At 42.3% G+C, this 22,649-nt stretch overlaps 1 protein-coding gene across 2 annotated transcripts in view; it reads right to left on the reverse strand.

Annotated features, from left to right (window-relative positions):
* Positions 1-3,995: 3,995 nt before the first annotated feature.
* Positions 3,996-22,649, reverse strand: part of LOC309543273 (coagulation factor XIII B chain-like) — a 100,010-nt gene continuing 81,356 nt past the window's right edge. For both annotated transcript variants that reach the window (XM_082242730.1, XM_082242729.1), the window contains 4 exons: positions 20,694-20,873; positions 13,059-13,241; positions 7,826-8,034; positions 3,996-4,081 (listed from right to left, as the gene is read on the reverse strand). In XM_082242730.1, the coding sequence (XP_082098856.1) occupies positions 7,826-8,034; positions 13,059-13,241; positions 20,694-20,873 (572 nt within the window). In that variant the 3' untranslated portion in view covers positions 3,996-4,081. The remainder of the gene's footprint in view (positions 4,082-7,825; positions 8,035-13,058; positions 13,242-20,693; positions 20,874-22,649) is intronic.

Below are 22,649 nucleotides of genomic sequence, written 5' to 3' on the forward strand. Positions count from 1 at the left end.
CAATCATGGAAAGAGTGAAGTTTTCTGGATGGGTGAGGAGGGTGAAAGCTTCGAACTTCCGGATGCCTTCCCAGAGCCCCAGCAGGAAATTAAAGTGTTGGGCATCAAATTTGGTCCTGGTGACTATGGTCATCGAAATTGGGAAAGCAGGTTGTTGAATGCCAATGCCAAGGTGGCAAGCTGGAAGAAATGGAAACTTTCCTTGAGGGAAAGGGTTGACTTGATTAAAACTTACCTGATCCCAATCTTTTTATATGTCAGCTTTGTCTGTATCTTGCCGGAATCTCTCTATGCAAGGGTGTACAGCTGCTTTTTCCAACTGTTATGGGGAAATAGGCTGAACCTGATTAAACGCAATGTAACTTACCTGTCCAGGCGGGAAGGTGGTCTAGGAATGGTCAACCCTATAGTTTTCTTTTCTCTGCTTTTTTTAAAGTATAATCTTGGTAATATGTTAGCAGAGACCCCGCCGGGATGGGTGGGTATTTTTCAATCTTGGTTTAGGCCTTTTCTGCGATGCTGGGAAGATGGCGGGCCAGTGAAAAGTCTGAGAGTCCGACATGGCAAGCTTCCGGCTTATGTTGCCCCGTGTCTGAAAATACTTAGGCAGTGGCAGGTGACAGTGGGGGATATCAAGTCCCTCCCCAGAAAGCTTCTGGAGAAGAGGATTTTGGGCTCTGCTTTCAGTGTGTCGCTGACCTTAAGGGATTGCCCAGGCCCCGTAATGAGGGAGGGGTTGCGTTTAATTAACTTAGGAAGAATCCCTTTGAAGTTTAGGGATCAAGCCTGGCTCGCTTTCCATGGAAGGCTCTATGTGAGAGGGAACCTGAAGCATCGCCCTGTGGATGATCGGGATTGTCCTAGAGCGGAGTGTGTTGGTAAAGTGGAGTCTATGGACCACTTTTTGCTCCAGTGTCCCTTTAACATAGAGGTGTATAAAAGGGTGGGGAGGGCTCTAGGCATCCCCTTTCTCTATCGCATGAGTTATGCGGAGTGGGTGTATGGGGCATTCCCGACTCGCTGGGATTTTGATTTGGATACACTTTTTCTAGTTAGTATAGTTGTCCGTTACTTCACGTGGAATGCACGGTGCCAGATTACCCTGTGGAAGAAAGTCCTCCCTGTCGAGGTGGTGGTGTACGATATTCTGGGTGAGGTTGGGAAGATTCGGGGTCTTGAGAAGGGCAGGGAGCCTCGAGCGGTCTGGATAAGGGCGTGGAGGAATATCAGACCTGCTTTTGGTGAACTGTCCATCTCTGGGTGAAAAGCTTTTTTCCTATGCTATTTCTTTCACACCCTTAGCTTTTGTTAGTTAATATCTTCATTTTTGAAGAAGGGCTGCATGCATAATGGGAGTGGTTTTTGTTTCTTGACCTCGCAGGTTTGATGTCTGGTGTGGTGGTGTGAGTCTAATTAAGATTATTTTTCCCGGTAATGATGTGTTTCATGATGTGAGTTTTGTTTTTGCTGTAAAGGCAGTCTTTATTTGAGAGCAGAATTTGCTATGTATTTTTTTTTCCCCTTTTCATGTAAATATGTATATATTTATTTATGTATATTGATTTTATGATTATTGATTGCAAGACTTTTAATAAACAAAAATTGGGAAGAATGCCCCTTACATTGGAGGTCAGTGGGAAGAATGCTCCTTACATTGGAGGTCAGTGGGAAGAATGTTCCTTACATTGGTGGTAAGTGGGAAGAATGCTCCTTACATTGAAGATCAGTGGGAAGAATGCTCCTTACATTGGTGGTCAGTGGGAAGAATGCTCCTTACATTGGAGGTCAGTGGGAAGAATGTTCCTTACATTGGTGGTCAGTGAGAAGAATGCTCCTTACATTGAAGATCAGTGGGAAGAATGCTCCTTACATTGGTGGTCAGTGGGAAGAATGATCCTTACATTGGAGGTCAGTGGGAAGAATGTTCCTTACATTGGAGGTCAGTGAGAATGTCCCTTACATTAGAGTTCAGTGAGAATGTCCCTTACATTAGAGGTCAGTGAGAATGTCCCTTACATTGGGGGTCAGTGGGAAGAATGTTCCTTACATTGGAGGTCAGTGAGAAGAATGTCCCTTACATTGGAGGTCAGTGGGAAGAATGTCCCTTACATTGGAGGTCAGTGGGAAGAATGTCCCTTACATTGGAGGTCAGTAAGAATAATGTTCCTTACATTGGAGGTCAGTGAGAATGTCCCTTACATTGGAGGTCAGTGAGACTGTCCCATGCATTGGAGGTCAGTGAGAATGTCCCTTGCATTGGAGGTCAGTGAATGTCCCTTGCATTGGAGGTCAGTGAATGTCCCTTGCATTGGAGGTCAGTGAGAATGTCCCTTGCATTGGAGGTCAGTGAGACTGTCCCTTGCATTGGAGGTCAGTGAGACTGTCCCTTGCATTGGAGGTCAGTGAGACTGTCCCTTACATTGGAGGTCAGTGGGAAGAATGTCCCTTACATTGGAGGTCAGTGGAAAGAATGTTCCTTACATTGGAGGTCAGTAAGAATAATGTTCCTTACTTTGATGGTCCGTGGAAAGAACATTCCTATAGTTGGAGGTCAGTGGGAGGAATGGTCCTTACATTGGTGGTCAGTGAGAAGAATGTTCCGTAAAAATAACTAAAAAGATCATTGGTTACTTATCTGGGAGGCAGATATTTGCTCATTGCTCAAGAAAACCCTAACAACCTCTGGAGGAAACCCAGGCTTCCACAAAAACCTGGTTGAGAAAGGTTGACTTAGATGATATACCCCAGGCTACAAAGCATATGTAGGACCTTTGTCTACTTTTCAATCGTATTATTACTTTCCAGCTTTGAGAATTTCCTCCTAATGAAAGAATATCTCAGACTTAAAAACATAAAATGGTGAATTTTGGTACAGTGGCAAAAGCCACGTGCCAACAATTTGTTGCCGTTTTCTCAGTCTACGTGTCTGAGCCAGCGTGTTTACCACCGCTGGTTGGCTGGAAATTCCACCTGTAGCTGTCCCTACTCCCAGGAGCCATCCCGTTGATATGCTTGTTTTTCACTACTTGTAAGTGGTTTTAACCCTTCCTTGTCATTAAAGTGTTTTATTGTAGCACTTAGTAGCTTTATTGTTACTATAGAGTGTGATTCCCTCTTCGGAAGTGCTGCTGTGGTGCAATAATCGCATTTCAAGAGCCAGTCATGTACTGTTCAAGGTCTCCTTGCTATCCAGAGCACCTTATTCTCCATACTCCTTGATACAGAATAAAGGGTACAATACTACCATTTTTATTTACTTGTTGGAATAAATGAATTTATTTACATTTTAATTGTTCCACAAAAAAATACCAGCAATATTTACCTTTTTAAAAATCAAAATTGATGGTAAATTTTTAATTTTTTTTTTGGATGGTAAGTATACGCATATCAGCACTACTTGCCATTCATACCTTTAGGAAATCAGAACTATACAGAACATTTTCTGATAAAAATATGACGTGAACGAACTATACTGAAATACCTGAAAACAGCAATAAAATATCAGCTAAGCCAACTAAAAGGTACAAAAGGTTCATGTACTGTATGGGGTCCATTGACCAAAACTGGTAATTGGCTTCTACCTTCAGCTTGTTCAATTAATTTTTTTATTTTTTATTGAAAAAACAAGTTTATAAAACAAGGTACAAAAACACGGTATGAATATCAAACATTGAAAAAGGAGCATACAATGGGTACATCATTACACATTTCTCATATATATGTCCATAACAGAAGTAGACAAAACAATACGACACCTCTGTCGAAAACTTGTGGTAAGAATAAAGATATATTCTTGGGGAAGAAGTAACTTCTGGATGCTGATTGGTTTCTTTACAGAGCTGCACCAGATTTTGCACTCTACAGTTTTAGTAAATCAACCCCTATGTGTTCAGTGTCCCCTTATTTACAAACCATATGCAAGACGGGATTCTCAACTGACAAAAAAAAAAGAAAAAACCAGATCACGAAATATAGATCCTTAGACATTCACATAGTAGGTTTCAATAGGGTTCTTTATTCTTGTGCTCATATCCTCCCTCCTGCAACCATAGGTGGGTATATAGGAGATCTTCCTTGGAACCTTAAAAATTAAAGGCATAGGCAGAACAGCATTATAAGCTACAGAACAACAGTAAATATAATTACCATCGAGTTGATAAGGAAATGTGTTAAAGAAAAATTATCAAGTGCAAGTCCAATTTTGGTATCAGTTGAAGCCCAGCTCTAGGCATAGTGGTTAGCACTTCTGCCTTGCAACACTAGAATCATTGGTTTAAATCCCAGCGAGGACACTACCTGCATGGTGTTTGCACGCTCTCCCCGTGCCTGCGTGGGTTTCCTCCAGGTACTCTGGTTTCCTCCAACTCTCCAAAGCCATGCTGGTAGGTTAATTGGCTGCTCCTTAAATTAGCCCTGGTATATCTATGCATGAATGTGAGGTAGGGACCTTAAGGGCCATACACACTATAAGATTTTCTGAAGACTTTTTCCTTCAGATTTACCTTTTCTATGTAGTGCAAGGGCCTGCCAGATTGCATACAAATTGAAAGTGTTTAGATTTACCAAAACCAGATAATATGAGGTCAAACCTAAAGGAAAAAGTCTTCAGAAAATCTTATAGTGTGTATGGCCCATTAGATTGGAAGCTCCTTGCGGACAGAGACTGATGTAAATGTCCAAGTATGTAAAGTGCTGTGTAAATTATTGGTGCTATGTAAAGACCGGAAAAAAAAAAATCTAAAGCGGGTCACCTTAGCGTGACACCGGGCAACTGGAAGACTAATGGGCCATACACACTATAAGATTTTCTGAAGACTTTTTCCTTCAGACTTACCAAAACCATATAATATGAGGTCAAACCTAAACACTTTCAATTTGTATGCAATCTGGCAGGCCCTTGCACTACATAGAAAAGGTAAATCTGAAGGAAATCTAACCACAAAAGTTGGATAGTGTGTATCCAGTTTAAGAATATAAGGGTTGATTTACTAAAGGCAAATAGGTTGTTCCCTTTGCAAGGAAGTTTCCCCAGGGCTAGGTGAATAGTTTATTAATTAGTCATTCTATGTATATTTTCTTTTTTTTATTGAGGAACATAATTTGGCACTTATAATTGTAACTTTATTGAGTGATCCCAATTTTCATTGATCAAATACACATTTGTTATGGCCAGGATCAACCCAATCTTTAGGGCACTAGTCTCATGGATGTATATTTATTTACCTAGTTGGGCAGTTTAACCTGAGCGGCACCCCATGTACACGTCCCTGTGGGGGTGGGCCAGAGTTCAATTGCTTCTGGTTCAAGAGGTCATTGTTTAATATATCAATCTGGGGCTGACACATGGCCCTTAGGCTCTGAGGAAGAGGCAATGCCTCGAAACGCGTAAGCATAGCTTCAGAGGACACTATACCTTGTGGTGCTGATGTGTTTGGCACTGTATCCATTTGATATGCTTTTATCAAGACTCTGTGAGTATTTTTATACCTTTTATTCAATAAAACCTTTATAGAGGATAATGCACTAGGCCGGTGCGCCCTTGTGTTTATTTTTTGATTCTAGGTGAATAGTGTCTGCCATTGTGGACCTCCTTCAGCAAAAAAAAGTTTCCTGGCTATTATGCTGATCCTCTGGCTTCAGTACTCTTGAGTCAACGACCTGAACACATTTGCAGATCAGGAAAGTCAGCCTACTAGGAACTGGATCGAAAATGCCCAAAACCTTCACATTGTACCGAGGAAACTGCATAGTCTCTGCAATTTATTTAATCTGAAAGCCTGTCTGCAACCTGATAGACTGGTGAACTTTTCTCTGATGTGGACATTGGCCATTGTGCAGTTCAATGAGCATCTCAGAAACTGATGAAGACCTTTCAGCCAGATAATTATCACATATTTTAAAAGTGATGGGGGAGGGGGGGATGGAAAGGGTAAGAACACAAAGTTTCTTTTGTAACAGGTTTACCAATTACAGTAAAAATAGGTGAAAAAAGAATTGTGATTGGTTACTATAATCCAGGGGTCTCCAAACTGTGGCCCAAGGGCTGGATGTGGCCCTTTGCTAGCTTTTATCCGGCCATTGGGGCATTATTCCTCCCAATGATGTGAGGCACTACTCTTCCCACTAACACCAACAGTGGGTCACTATTTTTTGCACTGATACCAATGATGGGGTACTATTACTCCCACTACTACCAATGATGGGGCACTACTCCTACTGATTACCAACCCAGAGACCATGTATATTTACACTAGGCCTGGGACATTTTCTACCCTCTCTGGCCCCACTTAAAACCACTTGCCGACCGCTCACGTTGAGTGTACTGCAAAAAAGTGGCTCGTTATCGTCCAACGTAGTAGACCTACATCACTGGACAACGCCCCCTCTCGGCGGCGCGCGTGCGCCGCTGGAGGCTGGCTCCCGCTGTATTTAGCACAGCGGGAGTTGGGCCAGGGGAGGAGAGGCGGTGATCACCGACGCTCTTCCCCGATCGTCTGGGATCGAGGGTGGAAATCTCCTATGTGACAGACAGGGACAGATTACAGGATTCAGAATAGCTGAACCTGCGATCTGTGTCTGTGTCACACAATCCCCTCCCCCCACCTACGTCAGTAAGCATGAGGCATACATTTAATCCCTTGATCACCAATAAAGTTAACCCCTTCCCTACCAGTGTCATTATTACAGTAACAGTGCATATTTATAGCACTGATTACTGTAGTAATGTCACTGGTACCCCCAAAAGTGTCAAAAATGTCAGTCAGTGGTCCGATCTGTCCGCTGCCCGCAAAAAAATCGCAGATCGCCGCCATTACTAGTAAAAAAATAAACAATAAAAATGACAAATCTTTCCCGTAGTAAACGCGATAACTTTTGCGCAAACCAATCAAAATACGGTTATTGTGATTCTTTTTTACCAAAAATATGTAGCAGAAAACAAATTGGCCTAAAATGTTAAAAAATTTAGATTTTTAAATTTTTTTTTTGGAATGTTTTATATCAGAATGTAAAAAATATTTTTTTTTCAAAAGTGTCGCTCTTTTTTTCAAAAAGTAAAAATCGCACAGGTGATAAAATACAACCAAAAGAAAGCTCTATTTGTGTGGAAAAAAGGACATACATTTAATTTGAGTACAGCGTCGCATGACCGCGCAATTGTCCGGTAAAGTAACGCAGTGCCGAATCGCAAAATATAGCCTGGTCAGGAATGGGGTAAAATCTTCCGGTCTTAAAGCGGTTAAAAATATGCTCATTGAGGATTTTTTTTGTCACAGACATGTAGCTAAATACATTTTGGCCTAAATATATGACAAAAATTGAATATATTGGATATTTTTTAACTGTCAAAGTAGAAAATGTAAATTTTTTCGCAAAATTTTCGCTCTTTTTTTTAATTAATATTGCAAAAAATGAAAAGCGCAGAGGTGATCAAATACCACCAAAAGAAATCTCTGTTTGTAGGAAAACAAGGACGTAAATTTCGTTTGAATACGGCGTTGCATGACCGCGCAATTGTCAGTTAAAGTCGCGCAGTGCCAAGTTGCAAAAAGTGGCCTGGACGTAAAGCAGGAAAATCCTCCGGTGGTAAAGTGGTTAAGTCTAAAGGACAGTAAACTGGCTCTTTGTTTGAAAAGTTTGAAGACCCCCTACTATAATCTTTACTTCTTGGTGAAGCTGAAGCTGCTCAATGATTATTAGTATGCACACACATACACACCTATGGATCTTGCTCTCTATAAATAAAATGACAAATTTTATATTGCATTTAACATTTTTGTCCAATTGTAGGTGGAGAAGATGCATTCTTAGGTATCCTATTACTCACCTATTTTAAGCATTTTGGGTATGTTATTACCCCATCCAAGCATTGGCTTCTCAGATTTTTTGTATCAAGTATATTATATCCTGGAGCACACTCAAATGACACATAATCCAAATGTGACATATATATTTTCTTTGTTTTCTCCTCTTCAAACTTATACTTCAAATGAATGTTGTTTGCTAGCATAGTGGAGGTGGTTACAGTACAGGGCACTGCAAATAAGTAAAAACAGATAGTAAAAATATAATTACCAAAAAAAATATACTCAAACTGTATATATTCTAAGTATGTATGTTAAAGCGGAGTTCCGGCATCAAAAATTACTTTGGGCCATCCGCTTGCTGACATTAACCTGAAAAATAAATGGATAGTCCCAATTTTTGTTTTGTTTACTTACCTTGTTTTTGAAGAAAATATACTTACCTTCCTTCTACTTCCTCCCTATGCGCCCGCGGCCCGTGCCGTCACTTCCTGCTTGCGATGACTCCTGGGAGCTGAACGTCATCGCTCCCAGGAATCAATGCGCCTGCACCGGCCCCGCTCATCAGTTTCGGTGTAGGTGCTAAACAGCTTCTGGGCATGCCCAAAAGCTGTGCAGGGATGACGCGCCTGCACCGGAAGTGACGAGCCGGGCCGGTGCAGGGCATTCTGGGACGAAGAAGACATGGAAGAGGACACTGAAGAGGACACCCTGGCTTCAGCTGAGATGGCAGCACTGGACAAGACATTTTCAAGGTAAGTATTTCTTCTAAAAGGTAAGTGCAACCTGGGACAGTTCAGAGGCTATCCATTGTGGAATGTACTAGCCCCGACTGTCCTGTCCCGGGGGTATTTTTTTCTAAAAAACTTTTCCGAGGCCAGAACCCCGCTTTAACCCTAAACCTGTTATCCTTTAAGTAACAGCACTTCCTGATTCAGGCTGACAACACTAAGCCACTGCTTCACAATGGGCAGCAGTGTTGTCAGCCTGCCATGTGAGATCCTTCAGAAGTGCACATGGCAGGCTGACAATGCTGCTGCTATTGGAGAGGCAGCGGCTTAGTGCTGTCAACTAAAAACAGCAAGTGCTTTTAGTTGCACTCTGTCCAGATAAAAAAATAAAAAGGTAACATATTCCTGAAACAATTTGTTTAAGGGCTCTTTCACACGGTCCGCCTCCGTAAGCGGATCCGTGCTGCTCAGCGGGGATCGATCTGCCGATCCCCGCTGAGCCGGCGGATGACAGCTCCGTCTCTGCTTGCAGTGCGGAGAGGGAGGTGTCACAGCCCCCGCTGCTCTCTATGGGGGATCGGATGAGAGCGGACTGCCTGTCCACTCTCATCCGATCCGATCCCTGAACGGATGGAAAAATAGGGTTTCCATCCGTCCAGATTTCACGGACAGGATCGGATACGGATGGCAGCGGGTGTCAGTGGAGGTGTCTCCGCTGACATCTGCTGCCCCATAGAGCTGCATGGAGGATCCGATCAGATCCGCCTAAAAAACTGACAAGCGGATCTGATCGGATCGCCCGTGTGAAAGAGCCCTAAGAAGACTGTATACAGCGAGGCATGATGCTAAACATACTGAAAAATAGATTTCTGATTTTACAGTCCGTACATAGAACTGCTGTGGACAAAAGAATGGATTAATGACTTTGCCACAATTCTAGTGCAATATATATATATATATATATATATATATATATATATATATATATATAGCTCAGTATTACAGGTCATGTTCCTGTTTTTCCTTGTGCTCTTAAAATATGGATGGAATACAATAGGCGAAAATGTGCCTAGTCTTCCTTCTGTCTGAATATGATAATGTTGTGAGCTGAACTAGATTCCATTCAATAAATAGAATATGTGAAAAAGTAATCTACTGGTGAGGCTACCTATAGCGCTTGCTGATAAGTTTACACCTTGATTATATAGTAAATAAATATTTTGTGTCTAGTGATAAATAATGGTGGTTGATAATATTCCTTAATTGATATATACCATAAAAACATATAATACCTTGGTAGATAATTAATAAATAATAATTAATAAATAATAATAATAGGTCAAATATACTAGTAATACTATACAATGATAATTCAAATTAATAGTGAAATATATAAAGTGCTTGTGGCTCATATGATAAAGTCCATAACATGTGACTGTAGTGATAAAGTTCAAAAGAATTTTGTGGATCTCTTGTGCAAATGATGCATATCCAAAAAAAGTGCAGGTCCTCAATGTGGAAATTTTCTGTTCACTTTGTGACAATAGTGCAGCTCTGGTTCCTTTTCCACCGTGGTAATTTAAGGGAGGGTCACTTACCTGATGATGTGGGTCTTGTATGCCTTATAGCATCAAGACCAATAATGCTTAAATAGCCTCCAGGCTAATAGAGGCCTCCCCGTCTCTCTCCACACTTGGGATGGATGAGGTGGTGGGTTGATCCCATCCATTTATCACTACAGTCACATGTTATGGACTTTATCATATGAGCCACAAGCACTTTATATATTTCACTATTAATTTGAATTATCATTGTATAGTATTACTAGTATATTTTACCTGTTATTATTTATTAATTTTTTTAGTAATTATTATTTATTAATTATCTACCAAGGTATTATATGTTTTTATGGTATATATCAATTAAGGAATATTATCAACCACCATTATTTATCACTAGACACAAAATATTTATTTACTATATTATCAAGGTGTAAACTTATCAGCAAGCGCTATAGGTAGCCTCAACAGTAGACTACTTTTTCACAACCTACCCATTATTCTATAGCAGCTGCTAAAAACGCACACATATATATATATATATATATATATATATATATATACAATTTAATATATTGGAAACACCAGGCACGGGGTATATACCTTGGTATATTTTCTTTTTAAATAAATGAAATATACTGTAAATGTATACATGCTATTCCGTTGACAAGTATTAAATATTAGTAGATAAAACCCTTTACAGAGTATTTGCCATGGAAAGACAGCTATCTAGTGCAGAACTTCCGAACTAGGGATCCTCCAGAGGTTACTAAGGATTTCTTGAGCAACAAGCAATTTCTGCCTCTCGGATAACTAACCACTGACACCAATAATATTTTTAATCTGTATTCTTCCTAATGACATTAAATGTAAGGAGCATTCTTCCCAGTGACTACCACGCTAAAATATGGTGGGCTATAAATATAGTAATTATTAGCAGGGGTTCCCTAAGATCTGAAAGTTTTATCGAGGGTTTGTCCATGTTAAAAGTTTGAAAAAGGCTGATTTAGTGGATGTTTTGAGCCTTTGCATATGTTTGCAATAATAAACTCATAAAAATGCCACTAAACCAGCCCTACTTAACCTCTTTACCCCAGAGAAACCCGTGAAATAATTTTCAGCCCCTGCCAAATCCAACTCATTGGTGCTCAGTGAGAATAATGCTCCTTACATTGGTGGTCAGTCTGAAAAATGTCCCTTACATTGGTGATCAGTGGAAAAAAAGGCTCCTTACATTGGTGGTCAATGGGAAAAATAACTTCCTTAAATTGGTGGTCAGTTGGAAGAATGCTCCTACATTGGTGGTCAGTGGGAAGAATCCCCCTTATATTGGTGGTCAGTGGGAAGAATCCCCCTTATATTGGTGGTCAGGCGGAAGAATCCCCCTTATATTGGTGGTCAGTGGGAAGAATGCCCCTTATATTGGTGGTCAGTGGGAAGAATCCCCCTTAGATTGGTGGTCAGTGGGAAGAATTCCCCTTATATTGGTGGTCAGTGGGAAGAATACCCCTTATATTGGTGGTCAGTGGGAAGAATGCCCCTTGTATTGGTGGTCAGTGGGAAGAATGCCCCTTATATTGGTGGTCAGTGGGAAGAATGCCCCTTATATTGGTGGTCAGTGGGAAGAATCCCCCTTATATTGGTGGTCAGTGGGAAGAATTCCCCTTATATTGGTGGTCAGTGGGAAGAATGCCCCTTATATTGGTGGTCAGTGGGAAGAATGCCCCTTATATTGGTGGTCAGTGGGAAGAATCCCCCTTATATTGGTGGTCAGTGGGAAGAATTCCCCTTATATTGGTGGTCAGTGGGAAGAATGCCCCTTATATTGGTGGTCAGTGGGAAGAATGCCCCTTACATTGGTGATCAGTTGGAAGAATGCTCCTTACATTGGTGATCAGTTGGAAGAGCGCTCCGCTGTATAGTGAAGGTTAGAATGCCACAAGAAGTCAAATGTGTCATGCAGCTGGCTCTGCACAAATAGGAGGTCAATCAGCCACAGCTCAAGGAACACTTTGCAACCAATGGAGTGACCCTAGGGCTTTACCTGGTTGAGGATGACTGCTTTATACTGTATCACAAAGGAAAACAGCGAATAATATAACAGTTTGCATGCATTAACCGCTTACCAACCGCCCCGTGCAAATATACTGTGGCAGCACGGCTCGGCTGTGCAAAATCAAGTAGATCTACGTGACTTTGTGCACGCGGTCTCGGTGGGAGGTAGGAGGCGGGAGTAGCGGCCGGCGATTGCCGCAGGCCTCCCCCGATCGTCAGAGAAACTGACAGAAGACTCGCCTGCTTATGTAAACAAAGCAGGCAAGTCTTCAGTCACACAGGCAGAGAGAGATCAGGAGATTGAGCTAAGCTGAAACCCCGTTCTCTCTCTGCCTGTCACCGAGCCCTTCCTCCCCACAGTGAGTAAGCACAGTTAGGTATACATTAACCCCTTTGATCACCCCCAGTGCACTTAACGGTGCTTGGTTACCATTTTTCGAGCATTCAATTATACACTATATTGACAAAAGTATTGGTACTCCTGCCTTTACATGCACATGAACTTTAATGGCATCCCAATCTTAGTCCGTAGGGTTCAATATTGAGTTGGCTCACTCTTTACAGCTATAACAGCTTTAACTCTACTGGGAAGGCTGTCCACAAGGTTTAAGAGTGTGTCTATGGGAATGTTTGACCATTCCTCCAGAAGGGCAGGCACTGATGTTGGCCAAGAAGGCCTGGCTTTCAGTCTCTGTTCTAATTCATCCCAAAGGTGTTCTATCGGGTCGAGGTCAGGACTCTGTGCAGGCCAATCAAGTTCCTTCATCCCAAACTTGCTCATCCATGTCTTTATAGAACCTGTGTTCATTGTCCTTAGGGGAATGTGCTTCAAGCAGTAGGTGTTCTTTAACCCTACCAAAAGTGATCCCACCAGAGCTGCATACAAATTTAAATTGCAACTATCAATTTACCTCTGCAAGTTGGTTCTTTTCCCCATTCTCCATCTCTACATGTAATAAGTTCATTCCCTTCAAGAACATAGGAATTTGCACATTTATACTTCACACTAGAGCCTGATTGATAGCTAGACTTTATTATATCAACAATATCTCCATACAGGATGGTTGGAGGTGGACCACAGCTCTCTCCAAACCCTGAAATGAAACAGAGAGCACACACAATATAGATATTAGGTCAATAAAATGAATCTCTATGATAATCTTTTCACTTATAGTTATCAAATATTATTTATTTGATATATACAGTGTATATATTTATATATATATATATATATATACATATACACAGTCAGGTCCATAAATATTGGGACATCGACACAATTCTAATCTTTTTGGCTCTATACACCACCACAATGGATTTGAAATGAATCAAACAAGATGTGCTTTAACTGCAGACTTTCAGCTTTAATTTGAGGGTATGGTTGTTGGAGGAGCCAATTCCCTGACCAAGGGGAAGGACACTGTCTGGCTGCACTTCACACAGTGAACATAGAGAGAATCACCTGCTGACATAGGAGTTGGGGAGAGGCCACTGGCTAAATCCACACTACATTTTTACAAAAGAGGGAGTCTTGTCTACAAGTATCACAGAGGCAATGCCCTTCTCATTGCTTAAATGGACCAGAGCCAGTATCATTATTCGTGTTTAAAGGGACTAGAGCCAGTGACATCATCAGTGCTAAAAGGGACATTATCCTGTGTGCTCAGACATAACAGTTGGGCCCCAACAAGCTGGCCAGCAGAAGCATGTATATTACAGAATGCTTAACTGTTTGTGTGATGTAATTCTCCCTAGTTAGGATTGCCCCAAGTATAGGTTTCAAGGGGAGTTGCCCTCTACCTCAAATTGATTGTTTTCTTGACTGTGTATTTCTTTCTATTGTTCACCTATTTACAATATATTTCTTGCTATGGTTGATTTGCAGTATTATTGTTGCTGTCTCATACAGTATTCCTTTTGTCATTGGGGCACTGAATATAGATATGCAATAAAAATGTCCCACCCAGCCAGGTGTGTTAGAGTATGTGGGGCTGTTTACAGAGCTGTGGGCACAGGAACAAGAGACCCAAGAAACAGCGGCTCCTTTGTGGGAAAGCGCTACATTTGCAAAAAATAAAAGAAAAGTTGTCCATAGTTTCAGAGATTGTGGCCTTGACAGTAGCGAGGGTAGAACACTCAAGGCATGTGCTATGGATGATCTTTTAAGTACCCAATCCTCCAACCTACATGTGCGTCATCCTTAGTACACCTTCACTGAATGCTTTCCTCATTGTGTGACCTGGCCAAAAGATTCCCACTTGGAGAGAGAAGCTTGACCACTTGACCCCCAGGCCAATTCTGACACTTCTCACATACATGTCATTTTTTTTTCTCGATATTTACTTAGAGCCCCCAAACATTATATATTTTCTAAAAGTAAAGGCCCTGGAGAAAAAAATTTGGGTTATTCCAATTTTTTTATGTCCCCGATATTTTCGCTGTGGTTTTCCAAGCGTTATTTTTGGGAAAAAATACACTTTCATGAATTTTAGTGCATACTAACACAATATAATACCCTATTGTTAAGTAAAATATAAAATATAGTGTTACGTTGAGATACCTAACATGTCCTGCTTTAAAATTGCACATGCCCATGGAATGGTGACCAACTATGATCCTTAAAAGTCTCTATAGACAAAGCTCTAAAAGCCTTCATATGTTAGCAGTTTAGAGTTACACAGGAGGTTTGGTGCTAGAACTATTACACAGCGATACCTTAAGTGTTGTTGCGATCGCAATTTACATATGCATGGGGGACCGATGTGCGTGTTTGCATTTGCACATGAGCACAAGGGGATAGGGGCACTGTCATTTTTTTTTTAAATAATTATTTTCTTTAATTTATTTATTTATTTTTTACACTGTTTCTTACATATATTTTTTTTTCTCAACTTTATTGCTATCAAAAAGAGTGAATAACATCCCTTGTAAAAGCTGGGGCAGTGACAGGTTCTCTTTACTGAGAGATCTGGGGTTCATTAGACCCCAGGTCTCTCCTCTGCTCCAAAAGCATCCTATCAAACTTGAGATTGATTTTATGAGATGCTTTACAAGCCGGTAACGGCAAGGTAAACAACAAACCGAAACCAGAAGTGACAAAATCCTTGTCGCTTCCAGTTTCATACACCATAGAGATGATCAAGGTACAGAAGGTTCTTCTCTATCTCTGTGGTGTGCCATCCCGACTGCTGATTGCAGTTTCAGTCTCCCCAGTAAAACGGGGAGTCAGGGAAAGCAGCAGAAGTTGGGGGTGAACCACATTTACTACATGTAAAAGTGATCAAGAGGCTGTACAGCCACTTGGATCGCTTTTACATTATAAAATATTGCCAGCTCTAAAAAATATATTAGGGTCAGGACTGAATCTGCAGCCATGACCCTGATAGAACCACTGAAACCCGAGGACGTACGGGTATGTCAATAACGGGGAAGTGGTTAGCAGGTGGATCTAAGTGGTTCTAATTTGACTTGATACTTCCTACTCTACACCATTGCCCCATAAAATCCCATTCAGTGGGAACTTCCTTGTTGTTCATATTTTAGGGATGTGGGCACTTTCTTAGTTTTTCCATCGATTAGCCCAATATTTTAAAGTTTCTGATTTGTCAGCACCAGCACATGACCACGCTGACCAAACAGAACCGCTTCAATCCATTCCAGGGTCCCTAGGGAAAGAAAAGGAAGAACGGCACAGTTTTTAAATTACAGGACCACTGCGCAGGGTTGTATAGATGGTGAAACTGAATCACCCATGGAAGTAAGTACAGCAGGGACCGGGACAGCGCGGAGGGTGTAGGTTGTTTGTCCACCTTTTCATTTTTTTGTAAAAATGTGTTATTAAACCCTCCGTATGAAAATGATATAGGACTTCCACTTCTGGACCGCAAGGATTTGCCGCTTTAATGACCAGGCCATATTTTGCGATTTGGCACTGTGTTACTTTAATGGACAATTGCGCGGTCTTACGACGCTGTACCTAAATACAATTGATGTCCTTTTACCCCCACAAACAGAGCTTTCTTTTGGTGGTATTTGATCACCTCTGTGATTTTTGTTTTTTGCACTATAAACAAAAAGAAAAAGTGACAATATTGAAAAAAAAAAAAAAAACATTTTTCACATTCTGCTATATAACTCCCCCCGAAAAAATTTAAAAATCAATTTTTTTTTTTACATTTTAGGCCAATTTGTTTTCTGCTATATATTTTTGGTAAAAAAAAAAATCGCAATAAGCGTATTTTGATTGGTTTGCACAAAAGTTATCGTGTCTACAAACTATTGTTTTTTTTTTTTTACTATTAATGGTGGCGATCTGCGATTTTTAGCGGCGGACAGATCGGACCCCTAACTGAAATTTTTGACACTTTTGGGGGGACCAGTGACATTACTACAGTAATCGGTGCTAAAAATATGCACTGTTACTGTAATAATGACACTGGCAGGGAAGGGGGTTAACACTGTGGGTGATCAAGGGGTTAAATGTGAGCCTAGGGGAGTGATTCTAACTGTATGGGGGTGGAGCTTGTGAAATGATCACAGAGACCTGTGATCCTATATAGAAGGATCACATGGGCTCTGTGATCATTCCAGAGAGAAGAACTGTCAGCTATGTTTACAACAGCCGACCGTCCTTCTCTCTCAGCGGGGAACGATCGTGGGTGCCAGGCGGCAATCGGAGCCGTCTGCCCCGTGCATCGGAGTCCCCGCTGCCGAGTGGCGGCGGCACGTGCTCGTCCCCTAGCTGCAGCCCGCGCAGGAGGGGCTGCCTGCTGCAGTATAACTGCAGCGGGCGGTCCTTAACCAGTTAATGATGTAAAATATCCCTTATTATCCATGGAAACTAGTCCAATTCTTGGAAGTTACAAGGCTATTATTGTAAGTAACATAACCTGCTACTCAAAAGAAAGCTGAAGTATATAAAGTTCACTGGAGTTGCAATGATTATTGATTATAGGGTCTAGGAGAAAATGTGTGATTAACAATAATTAGTGGAGATGTAATTACTAATAACTATAGGGGTCAGGATAAAGAGCGTGACATCGGCATTAACCCACCGAGACTTCTCTCCCACCTCCCATGGGCATATACATATAGAAGCAGATTTAATCCAACGCCTTTGCTGTCTGAATATCCAGACAACTATGTATATTAAGGTTGAGGGGTGACCATGTATAGTTTGGGGAGAGTGAGACAGGGATGATTATTCTGACATGGATGTGATGTTCCCTGTGGTTGCAGATACAGAGTAAATTTGATGCTCGTTAAAGTAGTTGTAAAGGCTAAAGGCTTTACCTTAATGCATTTCCTGCATTAGGGTAAAAAAAACGTTTTGCTGCTGTCAATCAAATCCAGTGACAAGGAAGCGGGAGGTGGGTTTAAGCCGCACTGTTTGTGTCAATAGACGCAAACAGTGCAGCTTGGGTTTTAGCCTGCATCAGTACTCGCCCTAGCATACGGCTTGATAGGGGAGTACTCAGAAGGCTGGAGGGGCCAGGAGCACTAGTTGAGGATCCCAGAAGAGGAGCATAGGGGCTACTCTGTGCAAAAACATTGCACAGAGCAGGTAAGTATAACATGTTTGTTATTTTTTATTTTTTAAAGATCCTTGTGCCCCCGTTCACACGGGGGCGACCTGTCAGACGACCTGGTCGCCTGACAGGTCGCCGTAGGTCACCTTCCATAGAGAAGCTGCGGACCCATTCTAATAGGAGCGACACAAGTCGCTCCGACTTAGAAAAAGGGTCCGGAGCTTCTTTGGGGCGACCCGGAGCGACCTGCATTGACTTCAATGTTATGAAGTCCGTGCCGGCCGCTCCGAGACCTATGAGGTCGCCCGGCAAAGTAGCGTCGCCCCAGTGTGAACGGGGCCTTACAATCACATTAGGAGATAGAAGCCCATGAGGGTAGTATTAAGTAAATGGACGAAGGTAAGCAAAAACAGAAACAATGATTAGCTTCATTGTTTTCTCCCTCCCCTATTTATCTGTTTATACAACATCTCTGATAATATTACAAATATTTTACATCCACCCCTCCTGACTTTTTTTTTACAATTTTTTTTATTTCAAAAATACCCGGGCCCGCCTCCCCATGCCTGTTTTCCCACCTTAGGGGAATGACGTGCACAGTGACCCCTGTGCCTCCTGGGATATGGATATCACATATTCCATAGCCTTTAACTCAAGGAACACAGGAGGGGGCAAGCCTTTTGGCGCGTCATTGAGAGGCATTGCCCGCTGAGCCTAGAAAAGACAACGCGCCTTTTGATGAACATGGTGGGGTGGGACAAAGCGGTGGCAGGGCATAAGTGGATCTCAGAAGGTCCACTTTAAGGAAGGGCACTAAAGCTGTCCATAAGCAAGCTGAAATTCGGCTGGTTCATGTATATGTACATGGGGCGATCGGCAAGTCGTTAAATAGGCAGCTGGGTGCTAAGGGCATGCTAATTCGTATGTGCCCGTGTGTGAGTGCGCACACCTGCCTCTACTTGACACTGCTGGTGCCTAGTAATTGATCTTTTAGCCCTCTAGCACCATACTATAGAAAAAAGGGGCTGAGAGTCACATTCTCTTCATTTTTAGAGGCACAAATAGTGGTGGGGACTACCAAGAAATTGAGTAAAAACAGTTGGTGGGGGGTGGCAGTTAGGGCAGAACTGAGCCAGTGCAAGCCCCCAGATCACTTGCTACATGTACATGGTGTATTTGTGTTTAGTTTCCCCTCCAGCAATGCAAAGTTTGTGCTCCCCGTCACCACTCTATCACCACCCACAGCCAAACTTTCCACTGGTTCCTCCAGACTGGTATCTTCTATTTCTTGTCCATTGGGCAACCAATGATGATGTAACTTTTGCACTTATATGCTGGATTTACATTATACCATTTCTCTGAACTCTTAGGATCTTACAGATGCCAAGAGTATACACTGCAGTGCTTCTTTTTTGACAGAAGAGAAAACTCTACCTCCAAGCATTTTTTGTGTGGTGGACTTTAAAATGGTTGTAAACCTCAGACATGAAATATGAGTAAAGCATATCCTTCTACAGTGTGTGCTTGTCTCAATTCAGAGCCCTAAGTGTAATTTCTGTCTGCTGCTTCATTCCTCTGCTATCAGCATGAATCAAGTTTTCCCGACACCTAGAGAAAAATGGTGACAGGGGAAGAACCTCCAGCATACTGACAGCCTCTGCTCTGTTCCTGTGTAAAGGGGGGGGGGGGATTCCCCTCCTCTTTTCTTCCCTGCCCTCCCCTCCCCTCCTATCAGCCCTCAGAGCTCTCCTTATTGAACTTTGCAGAGTGTGACTTCAGTTCTTTGCCCTTTTTCTGAACTCTCAGAAAAGCTTTAGAAATTCAACAATTTGAACGGATGAAGAAAAGAGAATACTGCAGATAAAAAGGTACAACTTATGTCTTTGTCTTATTCCCTGGGATTAATCTGCATAGGTGCAAGACCTTTAACCACTTTACCACCGGAGGATTTTGCTGTCTTACGTCCAGGCCACTTTTTGCGATTCGGCGCTGTGCGACTTTAACTGACAATTGCGCGGTCGTGCGACGCCGTACCCAAACGAAATTTACGTCCTTTTTTTCCCACAAACAGAGCTTTCTTTTGGTGGTATTTGATAACCTGTGCGCTTTTTATTTTTTGCACTATAAACAAAAAAAGCGTTTATTTTGAAAAAATAACAATATTTTTTAAAATTTTTTATATGAAACCCCCCCAAAAAAATTTAAAAATCAAATTTTTTTAAAATTTTTGGGCAATTTGTTTTCTGCTACCTATGTTTGGTAAAAAAAATCACGATAAGCGTATTTTGATTGGTTTGCGCAAAAGTTATTGCGTTTACTAACTACGGGAAAGATTTCTGTCATTTTTGGTGTTTTTTTTTTTAACGCGTAATGGCGGCGATCTGCGATTTTTTTTGCGGGACTGCGACATTGCGGCGGACAGATCGGACCCTTGACTGACATTTTTGACACTTTTGGGGGTACCAGTGACATTACTGCAGTAATCAGTGCTATATATATGCACTGTTACTGTAAAAATGACACTGGCAGGGAAGGGGTTAATTTTATTGGAGAGGGAGGGGTTAATGTATGCCTGGTGCTTACTGACGTGTGGGGGGGGGAGGTGACTGAGTGACAGAAGGACAGATCGCATGTTCAGCTATGCTGAACACTCCGATCTGTCAGTCCCTGTCACTTAGGAGATCCGCCCGCTCTGTTTACACAAGCGGGCGGATCTCCTCACTCGATTCCCCGACGATCGGGGCAGAGCAGCGGCGATCGCCGCTGCTCCTCCCCTGGCCCGACTCCCGCTGTGACTGAACACAGCGGGAGCGAGCCTCCGGCGGTGCGCGAGAGCCGCCCACAAGGGGAGGAGTCCAGTGACGTAGGTCTACGTCGCTGGACGGGATCGTGCCACATTGCCGCAGTAGCAGCAATGTGAGCAGGGTTGAAGTGGTTAATGAGCAGAAAGGGTGATGTTTAAAAATCAAAAGACAAATGTAAAAAGTAAAATAAGACATTGGAGAATTGTATACTTACTTTTAGAGACACATTTTGGGTAATTTATGCGTCTTGTTTCACATTTGCCTTCCAGGCTGTTCAGTGGCACCGTTCCTTCAGTGCATTCAAATACAACCTTTTGTCCATTTTCAATCACGGATCCTTTACTGTATCGAATGTTATTTAAGGCCATTTCTTGTTGTTGTATTACACAGAAACCTAGAGCCAAACAAATATCCATACATGTGTATAAATATCAAATGGTATTATCTATATCACATATAGGGTTTGATTTACTAAAGACAAATAGACTGTACACTTTGCAAGTGCAGTTGCGCTCTGCAAGGGCATTTGCTCCAGATCTTAGTAAATGAGGGGTAGCCCTGCTGACTTCCATCATCCAATCATGTGCAAGCAATAATGCTGTTTTTATTGTTTTGTTTTTTTCTTGCATGGGATTGGGTATTCTTTGCAAAGTGAAGCTTCACCTCGTTTACTAAGCTCTGGAGCAAATGCTCTTGCAGAATGCAACTGCACTTGCAAAGTGCACAGTCTACAATTTGCCTTTAGTAAATCAACCCCTAAGAGTCCATTCACGCTATGTGCGGTAACTGGTGGTTTTCCACACTGGATCGATTCCAGTCACCGCCAGGGTACGTAGAAAACAATTGTGACCCAATTATACTATACCATTGGTATGATGTGCAGTGGGGAAAAATGCAGACATGCCGCATTATCCGCAGTGCACTGGATGGCACCAGAGGTGTAATCCTGGACTCTGACCTGTCCTTTCAGCCCCAAATCCAGTCACCGTCACCTTTGTAAAATCTGCAAAATATGCCCCTTCTTAACCACTAAAACCACCATCTCATCTCTCATCTCACCACTCATTCACTCCCTTGCTGTCTATTGCCTTAAAGCGGAGTTCCGGCCTCAAATACCTTTTTTAACTAAAAATACCCCTATAATACTAATCCATTGCACTTTACAGAACCGCTATTCTCATACTTACAAGGTGTACAGTATTGGATTTTAGTCAAAATCTTACTTTTAAAAATGCTGTCTGAGAGCGGCCATCTTAGATGTGGGCATCTGAAGCCACAGTGTAATCTGCTGTGTCCTTCTTCCTAAATCCAGGGAGTGTTCTGGGAGTTCTTCCTGATTCCAGGGAGTGTTCTGGGAGTTCTTCCTGATTCCAGGGAGTGTTCTGGGAGTTCTTCCTGATTCCAGGGAGTGTTCTGGGAGTTCTTCCTGATTCCAGGGAGTTTTCTGGGAGTTCTTCCTGATTCCAGGGAGTGTTCTGGGAGTTCTTCCTGATTCCAGCCTCCTGGGAGTGATGATAAACCGCTCCCAGGATGCAATGCAAAGGCGGAAGTGATGTCGGTGGTCGTGGCCACAGAGGGGGGAGAAGGAGGAAGTACAATCAAAAATGCCCTGAAAATAAGGTAAGGGACCCCCGAAAAAAATTGAAAATGCCCAATTGTTGATCAGCATAGCGAGCACTCCAGGAACGACTAAAGTTGCAAAATAGGCCGGAACTCCTCTTTAACTACAGCAAAACTCTTCTCGTAGGCCTACCTCCAGACAGTCTATATATCCTTCAGTCCATGATGGATGCCACGGCCAGGCTTAGCTACCTTACCAATGGCTAAGTGCTCACCACCGCTGTCTGTCAATTCCTCCATTGGCTTCTGACTGCCCAACGAATAAAATTCAAAATACTAACAACAACATAGGAAGCCACTTACAACTCTACCACGATCTACATTTCCAATCTTGCCTAAATATATCTCCTTAACCACTTGCCGACCGCCGCAAGTACATATACTGTGGCGGTCAGCCCCTCACCGGCAAAATGACGTAGGGGTACGTCACTAGCCTGTGAGGCTCTGGGGAGCGAGCGCCCGCCGGCGGATGCGCGCTCCTGCTCGGTCACGGACCCCCCCGCGCGTGTGCCCGGCGGACCCGATGTCCGCCGGCCACTCGCGATCGTCT

This window comes from Pelophylax lessonae (assembly GCF_965119305.1).
Source record: "Pelophylax lessonae genome assembly, chromosome: 13".
Taxonomy (NCBI): domain Eukaryota; kingdom Metazoa; phylum Chordata; class Amphibia; order Anura; family Ranidae; genus Pelophylax; species Pelophylax lessonae.